A 14,231-nucleotide genomic window follows, 5' to 3' on the forward strand; every position below is an offset into this window, starting at 1 on the left:
AAATCCAAGCATGAGTCCTTTTCCCACGAAGCCACCCTTAACAAGGTCTAATTTGTGTTTATCTCATACTTCTCATATTTAACTGACAGAAGCAACAGCACCACCTGCCTTATCACTTACACTCAAGACTAAATAGGAATGGACTGCATAATATATGTCTATATCATTACCTGATTACTTCATATTTATGAGTCCTGTCTTCTTAACATTCAGTTCCATCAATATTTCTTGGTTGTTTATCAAATGCTGGACCCTGTGCTAGGTTCTGGAAAGGAAATAGTAGTGGCCTCAAGAAGTAGCCAGTCTCTTAGCAGATATAGATGTAAACGAAACAGTTATAACAGAGTATGATATGAAAGCACACTACTATTTACACATAGTATCTATGTAGCAGAGAAGTGATAAAGTGATTAACCTTCTTCAAGAAGGTCAGGGAAGGGCTCCCAAGAGAGGTTATAAGGGAATATGATTTTTAAAGAATGGTTAGAAATTTCCCAGGTCAAAGTAGGGGTGGGGGTAGAATGTTCCAAGGAGAGTGAACAATGTATGCCCAAGGATATAAGATAACAAGATATACCCTAGAGACCTTAGAAGCAATTCAGTACTATTGAGTGTAAGTGGAGAGGCTAGGAAATGAGGAGGGGCCAAGAACTGCTGGATGTTAAGATTGGAGACAGAGGCAGTAGTCACATCCTGCAAAATTTTGAATGTTATAATCAAGGTAGGTGATGGTGAGCCCTGAATGTGATGATCTGAGAGAACTTAGAAATGACCATGATAGCAGGGTAGATAAATTGGGAGAAAGACTGAAGTTCAGCAACAAGTCAGGAGAAGTGTTATAGTAAAGGTCCAGATGAGAGAGACTAAGAGCCTAATTGACCCAGTGATGATGGGACTGACAAATTGAATTTTATTTTTAAGAAGGTTTATCACTGATATGACTAACTCAGTCATTGGAAGTAGAAAGATAAAAGGGAGGGGAAAGAAGCACTTTCATTGCTTTGTACTCTTACTTGGTAAAGCATAATACTAATCACATAAAAAGTCAATTCAGTTCAGTTGCTCAGTTGCGTCCGACTCTTTGTGACCCCATGAACCACAGCATCTCAGGCCTCCCTGTTCATCACCAACTGCCAGAGTCCACCCAAACTCATGTCCATTGAGTCAGTGATGCCATCCAACCATCTCATCCTCTGTCGTCCCCTTCTCCTCCTGCCCTCAATCTTTTCCAGAATCAGTCTTTTCAAATGAGTCAGCTCTTCACATCAGGTGGCCAAAGTATCGGAGTTTCAGCTTCAACATCAGTCCTACCAATGAACACCCAGGACTGATCTCCTCAGAAGTAATTCATTAATAAGCTAGCCACTATAGCATTATCTGGTTTTGATTTCATTTTAAATTTTAAAATTACTTTCTATGAACTAGAACTTTCCAAGCTCTTGCCAAGCCTCTTGGTGTATTTCCAGTCTATGAGGATTCTCAATATTTCCAAGTTATTAGCAAACAGAAAACCAAAAGGTGACTTTGTTTTCCAACCACATATTTATCTCTTTGGATAGTAGTTAGTGGAATATCAGAAGAAGTCTGAGAATAATATGGCCTAACTGTGAACAAAGAAGGAAAGATGTCAAAGTACCCATATACAGTTTGAGCCTTCTTTTTAGGATCACAGAGAATAATGACACAATTTTTCTTAGTTTTCAAGGTCATCTTGACCTCATTTAATGCTTAATTGTGTATCCTAAAGACAGAATTTTCTTGGGAAATGATTTCCAGGCTACACAAAGAAATGTCAGACTCAGTTCATCAGAGTTTTGAATTATCAGGGAAGATGCACAACACAGTGTAAACATAATTACTTATTTCCATAGGCTACACTCCAATTACACAACAAGCGATGAGGAATTCTTCCATTGATAAAACGGCTGGTGCATGCACGCTCAGTTGCTCAGTTGTGTCTGACTCTTTGCAAGCCCACTGACTGTAGTCCACCAGATTCCTCTGTCCATGAGATTTGCTGGGCAAGAATTCTGGAGTGGATTGCCATTCCATTCTCCATGATGAGATGGCTATCTTATATGTATTTCTATTTGTTTCTAAGATTTGGAAAAGGATCTATAAAGGGTTCAGATAGGTTTTCAGGGGGTGATTTTAAATGATCAAAATTTTTTGGACCATATCATATGTGTCTGTGATATACATGGTGTCTTAGGAATTTTTGTCAGCAAATTACAGTCTCTTGGCCAAATCTGGCCCATCACCTGTTTCTTTACTGCCTTGAGGCAAGAATGGCTTTTCACATTTTTAAGTGACTGAGGAAAAAAATCAAAAGAAGGATACTATTTTATGATATGTGAAAATTATCTTAAATCCAAATTTCAGTGTCCATAAATACAGTTTTCTTGGAGCACAGCCCACCCATTTGTTGTGGGTTGGCTGCATGCATGCCACAATGGCAGAGCTGATAGTTGTGCAAAGCCTAAAGTATTTACTATCTGGCTCTTTTCAGAGAAAGTTTGCCAATCTTTGTTTTAAGAGCTTTCCCTTAAAGAAACACAGAGGCCTTCAGTAAACCGAAGACTTCTTTACAAAGATTTCCTGTGTCAGTGATATGTTTTTTTAAAAAAAGAAAATGTACACATTCAGGAAAGATAATAGTATTGCCATATCATAAAGTAAGATAGGCCTTTATTAGATTTAGGATGCTTCTTTTTCTACTTCGTGTCAGTGTAGCATAGTTTTTAGGAGCACACATTTTAGAGTCATCCTTTTTCCCCTAAATCTTGATAAGCTTTCTGTGACCTTGGGCTATTTAACTTTTTATAAGCCTTAGCTTTCCTATTTAAAAAAAGGGTAATAATGGTACCAACCTTAAGAAGTTACAGTGATATTAAATGGGGTTGGGTTTTTAAAAGGAATTATCTAGCTTGGTACCTAGTACATAGTGTGAAATACATTTATTTTTGTGTGTGATTGTCCTCATTATCTGAAAATATCTCTTTCTGGTGGTTCACTCCCAAGACTGCCAATCACTTCTGTTTTGACAAGGAAATACATAAAACCCTGCTTACTTAATTTCACTTAGCAGGAGCTCTTCTCTGTATTGCCTGCAGAAAAACTGTCCTGTGTGCACAAATCCAAGAGTATACTTGACAGGAGGATGGAAAAAGGGATGCCTAGGATGTCTAGAAACAAAAATCATAGAGATGAAGGGTGTTGGAAGGCTGGTCAGCAGCTGGATTAAGCTGGTGAGCAGGATGTTGGGAATATCCATGTTAGACTCCATTCTAACTTTTTCTGTGGCGAGCCCACAGTTCTGTGATGGGCTGTTCATAAAAGCTCTTTAATTTAGTAGCTAAAGTCTTTTTTTTTAAAGAGTATCTGAAGTTTTTGTCATTTCATCCCATTTTATGTTAGGTTAACATTGCCAATTTTCTTTTATTACTTGGTGTTTTAGCTGTTGTTTCTAACCAGAAACACCCTTAGAAATATCACGAGAGTGTAAGACTGACCATTCTTAGAAATGGTGATGTCTTTCCTCCTGGGCTTGCTCTAGAATCATCATGACTATGGACTACTGCAGAGGAACCAAGGCATGGAGGATGCATGCTTCCTTGGCTATGAAGCAACCTCTCATGTCTTTTCTCCCGTCTGTAAATAGATCCTGATCAGCCTCAGCAGAGGTGGTCTCTATTACTCAGGGGTGAGCTGGAGTAATTGGTATAAATGGCATGAGGAGGAGAACTTTCTTTAGTGGTCTCTTAAGGAACAAATCTCTGCCCCAAGAGAACTAAAAGGGGAGGAAAATCCCCTAAGACAAACAGTTCTTTTGTCTCCTCATCCCCCAAAATCAATTACAGAAATATCAGAAATTGATAAGGTAGCAAATATCGCTAAAATGCAGCTGAGAAACAGAATTTCTATAGGTCTATTTCTTTTTTTTTAATCACATGAAATGGTCTGCACAAAAATTTCACTTTTTTTAAAAAAAACTTCCTATGTTTTATGTCTTGAGATACTGTTTTGAGAACAATTCCTCCAAATTTTATCCTTGTCTCTCAATCATGGTTGAATAATTATGGTTAATTGAGTTTAACCATCCAAAAGAAGAACAAAATATTTCAGCACTCTCATATACTCTAGTTGGATTCTTGGTTAAGAAGACAAACACCCTCAATGTCAGCCTGGTATGTTGGGATAAAATCCAACACTGTAATGCTCACATGCATGCCCATGAGCGGAATGTGGTGGGGTGGGCATGGCCTCTGTTTACTGGTAGGAGTAGCTCTCATCATCATATTCCAGGTCATCTTCATTGTCATCATCCAGCAACCCATACTTAAATTTCCGGTAGACAGTGCCATCTTGGCCCATGTAGACAATGTCATCATCATCGTCCTCCTCATACTCCCGGTCTCTGTACTCAATCACTTGATCCTCTTCAAAGCTCTCACGATGGCTGCTCTTATAGGAGGAGTAAGACACGCTAGGTTCAGCCAGCTTTGCATAGCCGCCTTTTTCTGTTGACTTGGCTCTGCTCCGAGATTTCCTCCAGACAATCACAGCTGCCCCGAGCAGAAGCACCAGCATAATGGAGGAAGTCATCAACAGGGCTGTCTTGGAACGCTCACCTGCAGGCTCAACCTCACTTGCTTGAAGGATACACTCATCTGTTGGAAGATGATCCCAAAGGAAGAGGACAGAGGGGAAGGGTGGAAGAGAAGAAATGGAATGGAGAAAATTAGTTTCTGAAGTAAAGGGTTTCACCTTTATCTTTTGAACCTAAAATAGTAGAACCACTGTCTTTGATTTCCTTAGAGAGCATATCCCTCTCCTGGAGTACATGCAGCTGCTCTGTAGAGTTTCAGCCCATCTGAGGTAACACCAACAAACTCTTCTAGGGTGAAGGTCAGTCTGGGGGCCAAAGGGAGGCCCCCGTCATACCCACACCTCACAGGTCAGTCATCAAGGGTCCAACCTCACCAAACCGATTCTTCTCTTTCCTTCTTGAGAGAAAAATTCCATTCTGGACCAGGTTGCAGTTATTGTTAAATGCTCTATTTCTGTTTCAACATTAGCTTTTTCTAAGACTGAGTCTTTTCCCCAGCTTTAAATCAGGTTTACATTTAAACCTGATTCAACAGGATTGTCCCATCATTCAAAGACAGGAACAGATTATTTATAAAACCATTGACTCATGCTGTGTGGGGCCATAGAAATCACAGGTCAGTCTTGTTTGATAGTTGAGGAAACAGAGACCCACAGAGAGAAAGTGAATTATCACATCGTCAGAGGTTAGAAGTTGTTTGTGGAGTGATCGGAATTCAAACCCAGGAATCCCTACTTTAGGCTACTATCTGGAGACAGTAGGGCAAAACACTGGCAATTTTTTTTTTTTTTTTTTACTTTCTGACATCCTGTGGACCTTATCTGACGGGAAGAAAACTACCATCTTTAAATTCTTGTTTCCCTCTCATCTTTAAATTCTGACTGCCAAATTGAGTGATAGATTTCTTCTATCATAGCTAAGATTTCTGAAGCTGACAGCTCTGCCTCTCTATCATTCATCATCCTTGGTTTCGATGACTTAATTGAGAACATGGAGCAACCAAAACAGTTTCATAACTCAGTGATGAACTCATTTTCACTCATTTATTCAGGTGGTATGATTTACCTAATTTTTTTTCTATTCTTTAACCCACCAAATGGGAGTATGAGAGTATGAAAGAACTAGAAAGAAAAACTAGCAGGCTTTATTGGATGTACAAGTTTAAATAAAACAGTACGTTTTCCATAAATATTTTTTGAACCAACTAGTTCTGCCCTCAGGATGTTTTATGAGATTCTAGGTACATTATGTACACTAGCTTAATGAATATAATACTGTGCCAGTTATTTTAGGGTTACTTTTGCTTAATATATATTGGCCAATTAGGTGTGATTCATCATCATCACCACTATGTGTTTCTTTTCTTCTCTTTTTGCTAGTGATAAACAAGTTTTTTTTTTTTAATTTTATCCTAACTTTCATCCTCGTGGGATTTTGCCCATCAAACAGAATTTCATCTCCTAAAGTAACAATACCATCATGACTACTTTTATCATTAATATACTAGAACAAAATTTTTCCACTGGAGGAAATATTAAAGCACTAGAGGGAAGGATAAGTAATAAGCAATAAGGATTGCAATCTGTGTGTGGTGTGTGCCTGCTAAGTCGTGTTTGGCTCTTTGTGACCTTATGGATCATAGCCTGCCAGGCTCCTGTGTCCATGGCATTCTCCAGGCAAGAATCCTGGAATGGGTTACCATGCCCTCCTCCAGGGGATCTTCCTGACCTAGGGATCGAGCCCATGTCTCTTGTGTCTCCTGCATTGGCAGGCAGATTCTTTACCACTGGAGCTACCTCGGAAGCCCTCTGTATGTGGTACTTTGTGATAAACCCTGTCTGAGACAGGAGACCCAATAAAAGACCTTGTGAGGTTGTTTCAATTAACAGGGCATCATATACAATCCTGTCTTACTATCCTCCAGTCTTAGGCCTGGAGAGTTAGCGTCAGACTCTGTGATATGGGTTCTTCTTTGAAGGAGCTGAGTGACTCAGTAAAGAATGAGCAGGTAATCGAGAGTATTTAGTCTTTTGCAGAGTTGCCCCAGGTGAATCTTCAAGAGCTAAAGAAAGCCCAGGAAAGCTGAATAAGTAGTTCTTAGTTGTAAAAGGCTTGCTGAAACTCTACATCCAACATGCACACACTTCTAGTTTCATTTAAAGCCATCAATGTATTGAGGGTTATTATTCTTAGCTGATACAACATGAATAATAAGCAATCAGACCCTGAAGGTGGATGCGTGTGAAGAGCTGGGAAAACCAGCTGCTCATGGAGGCAGGATTGCTGAAAGGAGGAAATAATTAGTTTTTGGAAAGAGGATATTTAGAAGTAAGTGAAAATGTTGATAAAAAATAAAACAGAAAAGGCTAGTAGTGGTTTGGGGTCTGGGGTTTACTTTTTTTATAAATTGACAGGCTCCCATAAATATGATGTCTCTTTTTTTGTCAAGCCATGATGTAGCTGAATCCCAAAGAAATGATATGCTTTTGCACTATAGAATGTTTTAAGAATTTGTATTTTTCTTTTTAGAAGAATGGAACTGGAGGAATCAACCTGCCTGACTTCAGGCTATACTACAAAGCTACAGTCATCAAGACAGTATGGTATAGGCACAAAAACAGAAATATAGATCAATGGAACAGAATAGAAAGCCCAGAGATAAATCCACACACCTATGGACACCTTATCTTTGACAAAGGAGGCAAGAATATACAATGGAGAAAAGACAAAACAAGTGGTACTGGGAAAACTGGTCAACCACTTGTAAAAGAATGAAATTAGAACACTTTCTAACACCATACACAAAAATAAACTCAAAATAGATTAAAGATCTAAACGTAAGACCAGAAACTATAAAACTCCTAGAGGAAAACATAGGCAAAACATTCTCTGACATAAATCACAGCAGGATCCTCTATGACCCACCTCCCAGAGTAATGGAAATAAAAGAAAAAATAAACAAGTGGGACCTAATTAAACTTAAAAGCTTTACACAATGAAGGAAACTATAAGCAAGTGAAAATATAGGCTTCAGAATGGGAGAAAATAATAGCAAATGAAGCAACTGACAAAGATTTAATCTCAAAAATATATAAGCAACTCCTACAGCTCAATTCCAGAAAAATAAACGACCCAATCAAACAATGGGCCAAAGAACTAAACAGACATTTCTCCAAAGACGACATACAGATGGCTAACAAACACATGAAAAGATGCTCAACATCACTCATTATCAGAGGAATGCAAATCAAAACCACAATGAGGTACCATCTCACACCGGTCAGAATGGCTGCTATCCAAAAGTCTACAAACAATAAATGCTGGAGAGGGTGTGGAGAAAAAGGAACCCTCTTACACTGTTGGTGGGAATGCAAACTATTACAGCCACTATGGAGAACAGTGTGGAGATTCCTTAAAAAACTGGAAATAGAACTGCCATCAATTCAGTTCAGTCGCTCAGTCGTGTCCAACTCTTTGTGACCCCATGAATCGCAGCACGCCAGGCCTCCCTGTCCATCACCAACTCCTGGAGTTTACTCAAACTCATGTCCATTGAGTCGGTGATGCCATCCAGCCATCTCATCCTCTGTCGTCCCCTTCTCCTCCTGCCCCCAATCCCTCCCAGGGTCTTTTCCAATTAGTCATATGACCCAGCAATCCCACTGCTGGGCATACACACTGAGGAAATCAGAACTGAAAGAGACACGTGTACCCAATGTTCATTGCAGCACTGTTTATAATAGCCAGGACATGGAAGCAACCTAGATGCCCATCAGCAGACGAATGGATAAGGAAGCTGTGGTACATATACACCATGGGATACTACTCAGTCATTAAAAAAAATACATTTGAATCAGTTCTAATGAGGTGGATGAAACTGGAGCCCATTATACAGAGTGAAGTAAGCCAGAAAGAAAAACACCAATACAGTACACTAACGCATATGTATGGAATTTAGAAAGATGGTAATGATAACCTTATATGTGAGATAGCAAAACAGACATGGATGTATAGAACAGTGTTTTGGACTCTGTGGGAGAAGGCGAGGGTGGAATGATCTGAGAGAATAGCATTGCAACATGTATATTATATGTGAAACAGATCGCCAGTCCGGGTTCAATGCATGAGACAGGGTGCTCAGGGTTGGTACACTGGGATGACCCACAGGGATGGGATGGGAAGGAAGGTGGGAGGGGGGTTCAGGATGGGGAACACATGTAAACCCATGGCTGATTCATGTCAATGTATGGCAAAAACCACTGCAATATTGTAAGGTAATTAGCCTCCAATTAAAATTAAATTTTAAAAAAGAATTTATATTTTTCTTTTTAGAAGATATCATTCCATTTGTGGCCTTTCTAAGCTTGTAGCCAATGAGAACCAAGTATTTATACAAGTGGGGTTGGGGTGGGGAGACAGTTCAGGGGTTGGAATTGGTAAATTGGGTTTTGTAAGAAAGCCTTCAATAAAAACTCACTTATAAAATGTCTTAAGTCTCTAATGGGAGCCCTGGATTTGAACTGACTTCCACAGAATGATTTTTCAACAGAATCAAGATAATATTGGCATCAGTTTCTGTGATAGGTGATTCTTTTCCTTTTTCCCTAAGAAAGGAAAAACCAAAAAAAAAAAAAAAAACCACAAAAGGAATAAAGTTTATAAATTTATAAAGATGAAACTTTAGACCTGCTTGAGTTTGAATCTGGGAGGCAGCACAGGAGTGGAAAGAATGCTGGCTTTGAGTGCAAATGACCCATATTCTAATGTCACATGAGCCTCTTAACACTGGTATGGACTCCTCTGTCCATGGAATTGTCCAGGCAAGAATACTGGAGTGGGTTGCCATTCCCTCCTCCAGGGGGATCTTCTCGACCCAGGGATCAAACCGAGATCTCCTTCATTGCAGACATATTCTTTAATGTCTGAGCCAGCAGGGAAACACTTGGGTACACTAATCAAATCCTTTGAACCTAAGGCTTCTCATCAGTAAAATGGGATTGATAGTATCTACTTAAATAGTGGACAGAAAGTTCCAAATATACTAGACACATAGTAAGCACTCAATAAAAAGGTAGCTTTATCTTATAATAAGCCATACTGGAAAAATATGAAAGACTATTATATATAAATATATATATCTTTATATATATATATATATAAAACATATATATCTTCCCCCATGGCTCAGTGGTAAAGAATCTGCCTGCAATGCAAGAGACATGGGTTCAATCCCTGGGTCAGAATGATCTCCCGGAGGAGGGCACGGTAACCTGTTCTAGTACTCTTGCCTGGAAAATCCCATGGACAGAGGAGCCTGCTGGGCTACAGTCCATGGGGTCGCAAAGAGTCGGACACAACTGAAGCAACTGAGCAAGCAGAAACGCATATATGTAACTGAATCACTTTGCTGAATCACCAGAAACTAACATTATAAATCAACTATACTTCAACTAAAAAATATATTTAAACAGTCCTTAGAAAAAAAGGCAGCTCTATTGGTCCTCTGAAACGTCCCCTCCCTCTCCCCCTCACGCTCCTGTGAGCATCCTGAGGACACGTCCTTCCCTGCTTCTGCAAGACCCGCTTCCTCCCCTCACCTGCGGTCCGGCGGCAGTCACAGCACTCCCGGGCACTGGCGGGGCCGGAGGCATCGCAGCAGCGCAGGCAGCGGCTGTGGTCCATGTGCAGCAGCAGGCCGGCAGGGCACACGGTGCAGTTCCTGGTGCCGGGGCCCTTGCATTCTACGCAGCTCTCGTGGCACTTCTCACAGTTAAATTTCTCCCCCTGTTAAGAACAATCAGATTCCTTATGAGTGTGGAGAAATTAACAGACACTGAGAGTTCCCAGATGGGGGTTCCCTCTCCTCTGGAAGGAAGGAGCAGGTCGGGGATAGCAGAAAGGTGATTTGTTCTGGGTCCATTTTAACTCTCCTGGGTGAAAGACAGAACCAGCTGTCTGCACTCGATGGAGCCAGTGTTGAGCTTTTCCTCTGAGATCTGCTGGTGATAATAGTGAGAGAACAAGCTTCTAGGATAGCTCAGGTTACACCCTGACAGCCATGAGCTGTACCTGGTCAAGGACAAGTTTTGTTTGGTCCATACCCAGTTGGATTTCATGGTTTAAAAAAATTTGAACTCATTGCCTACATTTCAAAATTGGGATATTTCACATATAAGTCAGTTCTGGGTTTCTCTTTCAAAACTATCAGACTTATCAACACTGGATTCATCACTCCCATATCACAGATAGAGCTGAGTGGCAGTGGCCCCTTTTTGCGCTCTCCTATTTGATACAATCCTCAGAATGTGCTCTGATGTCACCAACACATAGATGAAATGTTATACTCTGCCTATGGTCAAGTTTGCACTGTTTGTTTTTTTTTTTTACCCAGCACTCTTCACTCATTTATATGCTCTGCCCGGCCTCTGTGGCTATATTAAGATTCTTGTGTGCCTCTGCCCTAAGATAATATAAATTGTGACTGTTTAGCTAACACAGTGAAATATCAGTGGAAAGATTGTTGAGAGATTAAATAAAGTGACTTCCCTCCCAATAGGCTGCTTCATTTCACTGGTGCTGAAAATGTGGATGAGGGAACATACCTTCTTATTTCACTTCTGCACTTTGGAAGGCAGAAAAAGAAGGAATGAAAATTGCCACTGTTTGGCAAGTTCCAGGTGCTGATAAGATGCTTTCTCAGCTGAGATTTCATCAAATCCTGGATTAGGAGTCAGAACCCCTGGGTTTAATCCCAACTTTGTTATTTACTACTTGTATAATCTTTATCAGTGTACTGTATTTAACCTCTCAGATTCTCAGTTTCTCCAAAGTGTATTCAGGGCTCTTATCCGAATTTAAAGAGATAGGCATAAGTGCATATGCCTGGTCATGTGAGTTTTACCATTTACTTAATTTCTAAAGTTTGGAAACACAATCAAGAAGTTAGTGGACTCAGGTATACCTATGGTTGATTCATGTTGAGGTTTCACAGAAAGCAGCAAAATTCTGTAAAGCAATTATCCTTCAGTAAAAAAATAAATTAAAAAAAAAAGTGGACTCAGAATCCATGGTTTCTAGGCTAGCAAATGAAACGCCTCTCTCTTGATTGTGAAGGGAGGAGGTGAAGGACCAACATTGGTTGTGTAGTTCTAACATTCTTTAGATGTTTCAGGTTAGTCAGCAGAGGGGGAGAAGAGAAGACAGTTCTTATTTCTGGCATAATATTCCTATGTAGACCTGAAACTTCTAGGGTTGTGAGCAAATATTGTTGTCCTCATTAAATAACTTCCCATCATTTCTCTCAGGTCTTCTCAGTTCCTTTGATTGGAATTAAGGTTACAGATGGGTAGTGCCATTATTCCACAATGCAATGGTAGAAGATTTACAAATATTAAACCTGAGCTATAGTGTGTATAGCGATTTTATGATTTTTTTGGACTTTGCCCAAAAGGACAAGCAGAAACTAGCTCACGTCCCTCTGCAGCAATGGTTGAAGGCACACCACACCCAGCTCTGTACCTCTCCCACTCTGAACTCCCCCACAAGACAGTCCGAGGTACACAGTCCTCCCACCAGGTGGTAACTCCACACACAGGATAAGCAGTTCAATGCTCCTTTCCCTGAAAGACAAAAAAGAAAGATTCCAAGTTATGAGACTGACCTTAGATTTCAATCTCTGTCTTGGATCTGAAACAGGAGCAAGGAACATGCCAAATAACTTGAAGTAGAAAGGTGAATGATTGAGAATATGGAAAAACAAAGTCTATGAGATACCAAGTAAAGACCTAAAACTTACCCAGTTAGTCTAATCAACATAAACTCTCAGTTTGGAAATTATGGGTTAGGAGATGACAGATATTTTATTACAGCAAAAGAAAAGATTTTCAGAGAATGACAAATCATGTAGAAAGTTTCTAATAGTTTTGATTTATCATTCTGCTTATAGTTTAACTAGTAGAGAGGATGAGAGTGATTTGAAGGGCTCCAAAACTTGATGAGTAAATCATGACTTGGCAGTTCCTAATTAAGAAATAACACCAGACTCGCAATTTAAAATGCTAGGGCTAAAAGAATTTAGCAGATCATTTTGTCCAGTAGTTCTTAATTTTGAGCATTGTCATGATAGGTTCCTTTGAAATTCTCTAGAAAGCAGTAAACTCTCTTCTCAGAAATGTGACATCCTATTTATTTAATTTTTAAATAAATGTAAACTAATGCCCAGACACATGAATTCGTCAGTCAAGGTTACATGGAGAATGGCTGAGTCAAGAGTTAGAACAGGTTTGTTGACTGACAGAGCAGAGCTCTTTGATCATACTACTTGCCTTCACACATGAACCAGGTGGAGGAAGTCTGCTTCCAGTGGAGGTAATACATTTCTCTCCTAATTCAGAGACCCAAAGAATGACTAACCCAAGCATTTCTTTCTATGCAGTTAGCAAGGGATAACTTCTGGAGAGAGTTTGGGAACAGGAGAGCTGAGCTCTAGTTCACTGCATTAGAAAGAGAAGCAAGAGCAGGGAGACGATGGGGCATGGAATGTGCCTGACACCGTGAGCTGGAACATGATCTGTAGATCTTTCCATTAGAAAAATATTGTAATCGGTGGTTAGTTGAACTCGAAGTAGAACCTTGAGTCCTCATCTTAAATTCACTATGGATTTCAATCTACTTTTCATATCTGATCTATGAACTCGATCATTTATAATGTTTCTATGAAAAAGTGAATTCTGACTTCTGAACAACAGCTCAGATAATAAATCTTTATTACCAAACTTCTTAAGATTGGGGGCTGCCTATAGTGATATAAATTCAAAGCCATTCTATTTCTATATTCCCTCCAGCTTCATGTAGAATTTCCTACATGTTCTGGAACACAGTTGTGGTCTCTGATGAAAGAATCAATCTTCTCCTACTTCTTTCCTTCCCCCTCGCCAGTTTTCTAAAATTTATCTTCAGTGTCTTACTCCAATTTTAAAACACAAAAATGTGGGTTTTTTTCCTTTATGAAGAGAAATTAAAGGTAGGAGAAATTAACAGAGGGGGAAAAAAGTGTGTAAAAGGTTAGGTCACAAAATCTGGGTTGTAAGTTTGCTTACATTTTCCTGGAGGCCAGGAGCAATTTGGCTTGGATTCTGGGAAATTCCCAAAGGTACTACCTGTCACCTCTGGGTGACAAGCCAGGACTCCATTTACATCGCCTACACTGATTTGTTACAAAATCTGCATACTTAGGGTACTCTGTGTCTTTTGCAAAAGGTAGTTTGTTAATTTCCAGAATGTTTTCTATTTTTTTTTTCAAGTTTAACACCTTACATTTATCATTGCTTCGAAGGATCTGTAGGAACCTTGGGACCTATAAAGACAGCTTTGGTATTTCCCTAAAATTCAAAACAGCTCACCATCTGCTCTCCCTTGGTTGACCCCCATGGGATGAATTCAATAATGCAGAGCCACCCCAGGGTCTGTCTATGGTGTCATTCCACACTGGAAGAGAGGCAGCTTGAGAGACTTAGGAGGCTTTGGTTAACCAGCCTGGATTTTTATATAAAACAATTTTGTGTGGAGGATAAATACAAAGTGAAATGCAGGAAGGCAAGGAAAGAGCTAATTATAAAGAAAC

The 14,231-nt window shown here is 39.7% G+C and overlaps 1 protein-coding gene across 2 annotated transcripts in view; it reads right to left on the minus strand.

Annotated features, from left to right (window-relative positions):
• Positions 1–1,693: 1,693 nt before the first annotated feature.
• The window catches only part of PCSK5 (proprotein convertase subtilisin/kexin type 5), a 496,629-nt gene continuing 484,091 nt past the window's right edge, over positions 1,694–14,231 (minus strand). For both annotated transcript variants that reach the window (XM_043487117.1, XM_043487116.1), the window contains 3 exons: positions 12,128–12,228; positions 10,207–10,393; positions 1,694–4,670 (listed from right to left, as the gene is read on the minus strand). In XM_043487117.1, coding sequence (XP_043343052.1) covers positions 4,270–4,670; positions 10,207–10,393; positions 12,128–12,228 — 689 coding nt within the window. In that variant the 3' untranslated portion in view covers positions 1,694–4,269. The remainder of the gene's footprint in view (positions 4,671–10,206; positions 10,394–12,127; positions 12,229–14,231) is intronic.

Source organism: Cervus canadensis, chromosome 14, assembly GCF_019320065.1.
Source record: "Cervus canadensis isolate Bull #8, Minnesota chromosome 14, ASM1932006v1, whole genome shotgun sequence".
In the NCBI taxonomy this organism is placed as follows: Eukaryota; Metazoa; Chordata; class Mammalia; order Artiodactyla; family Cervidae; genus Cervus; species Cervus canadensis.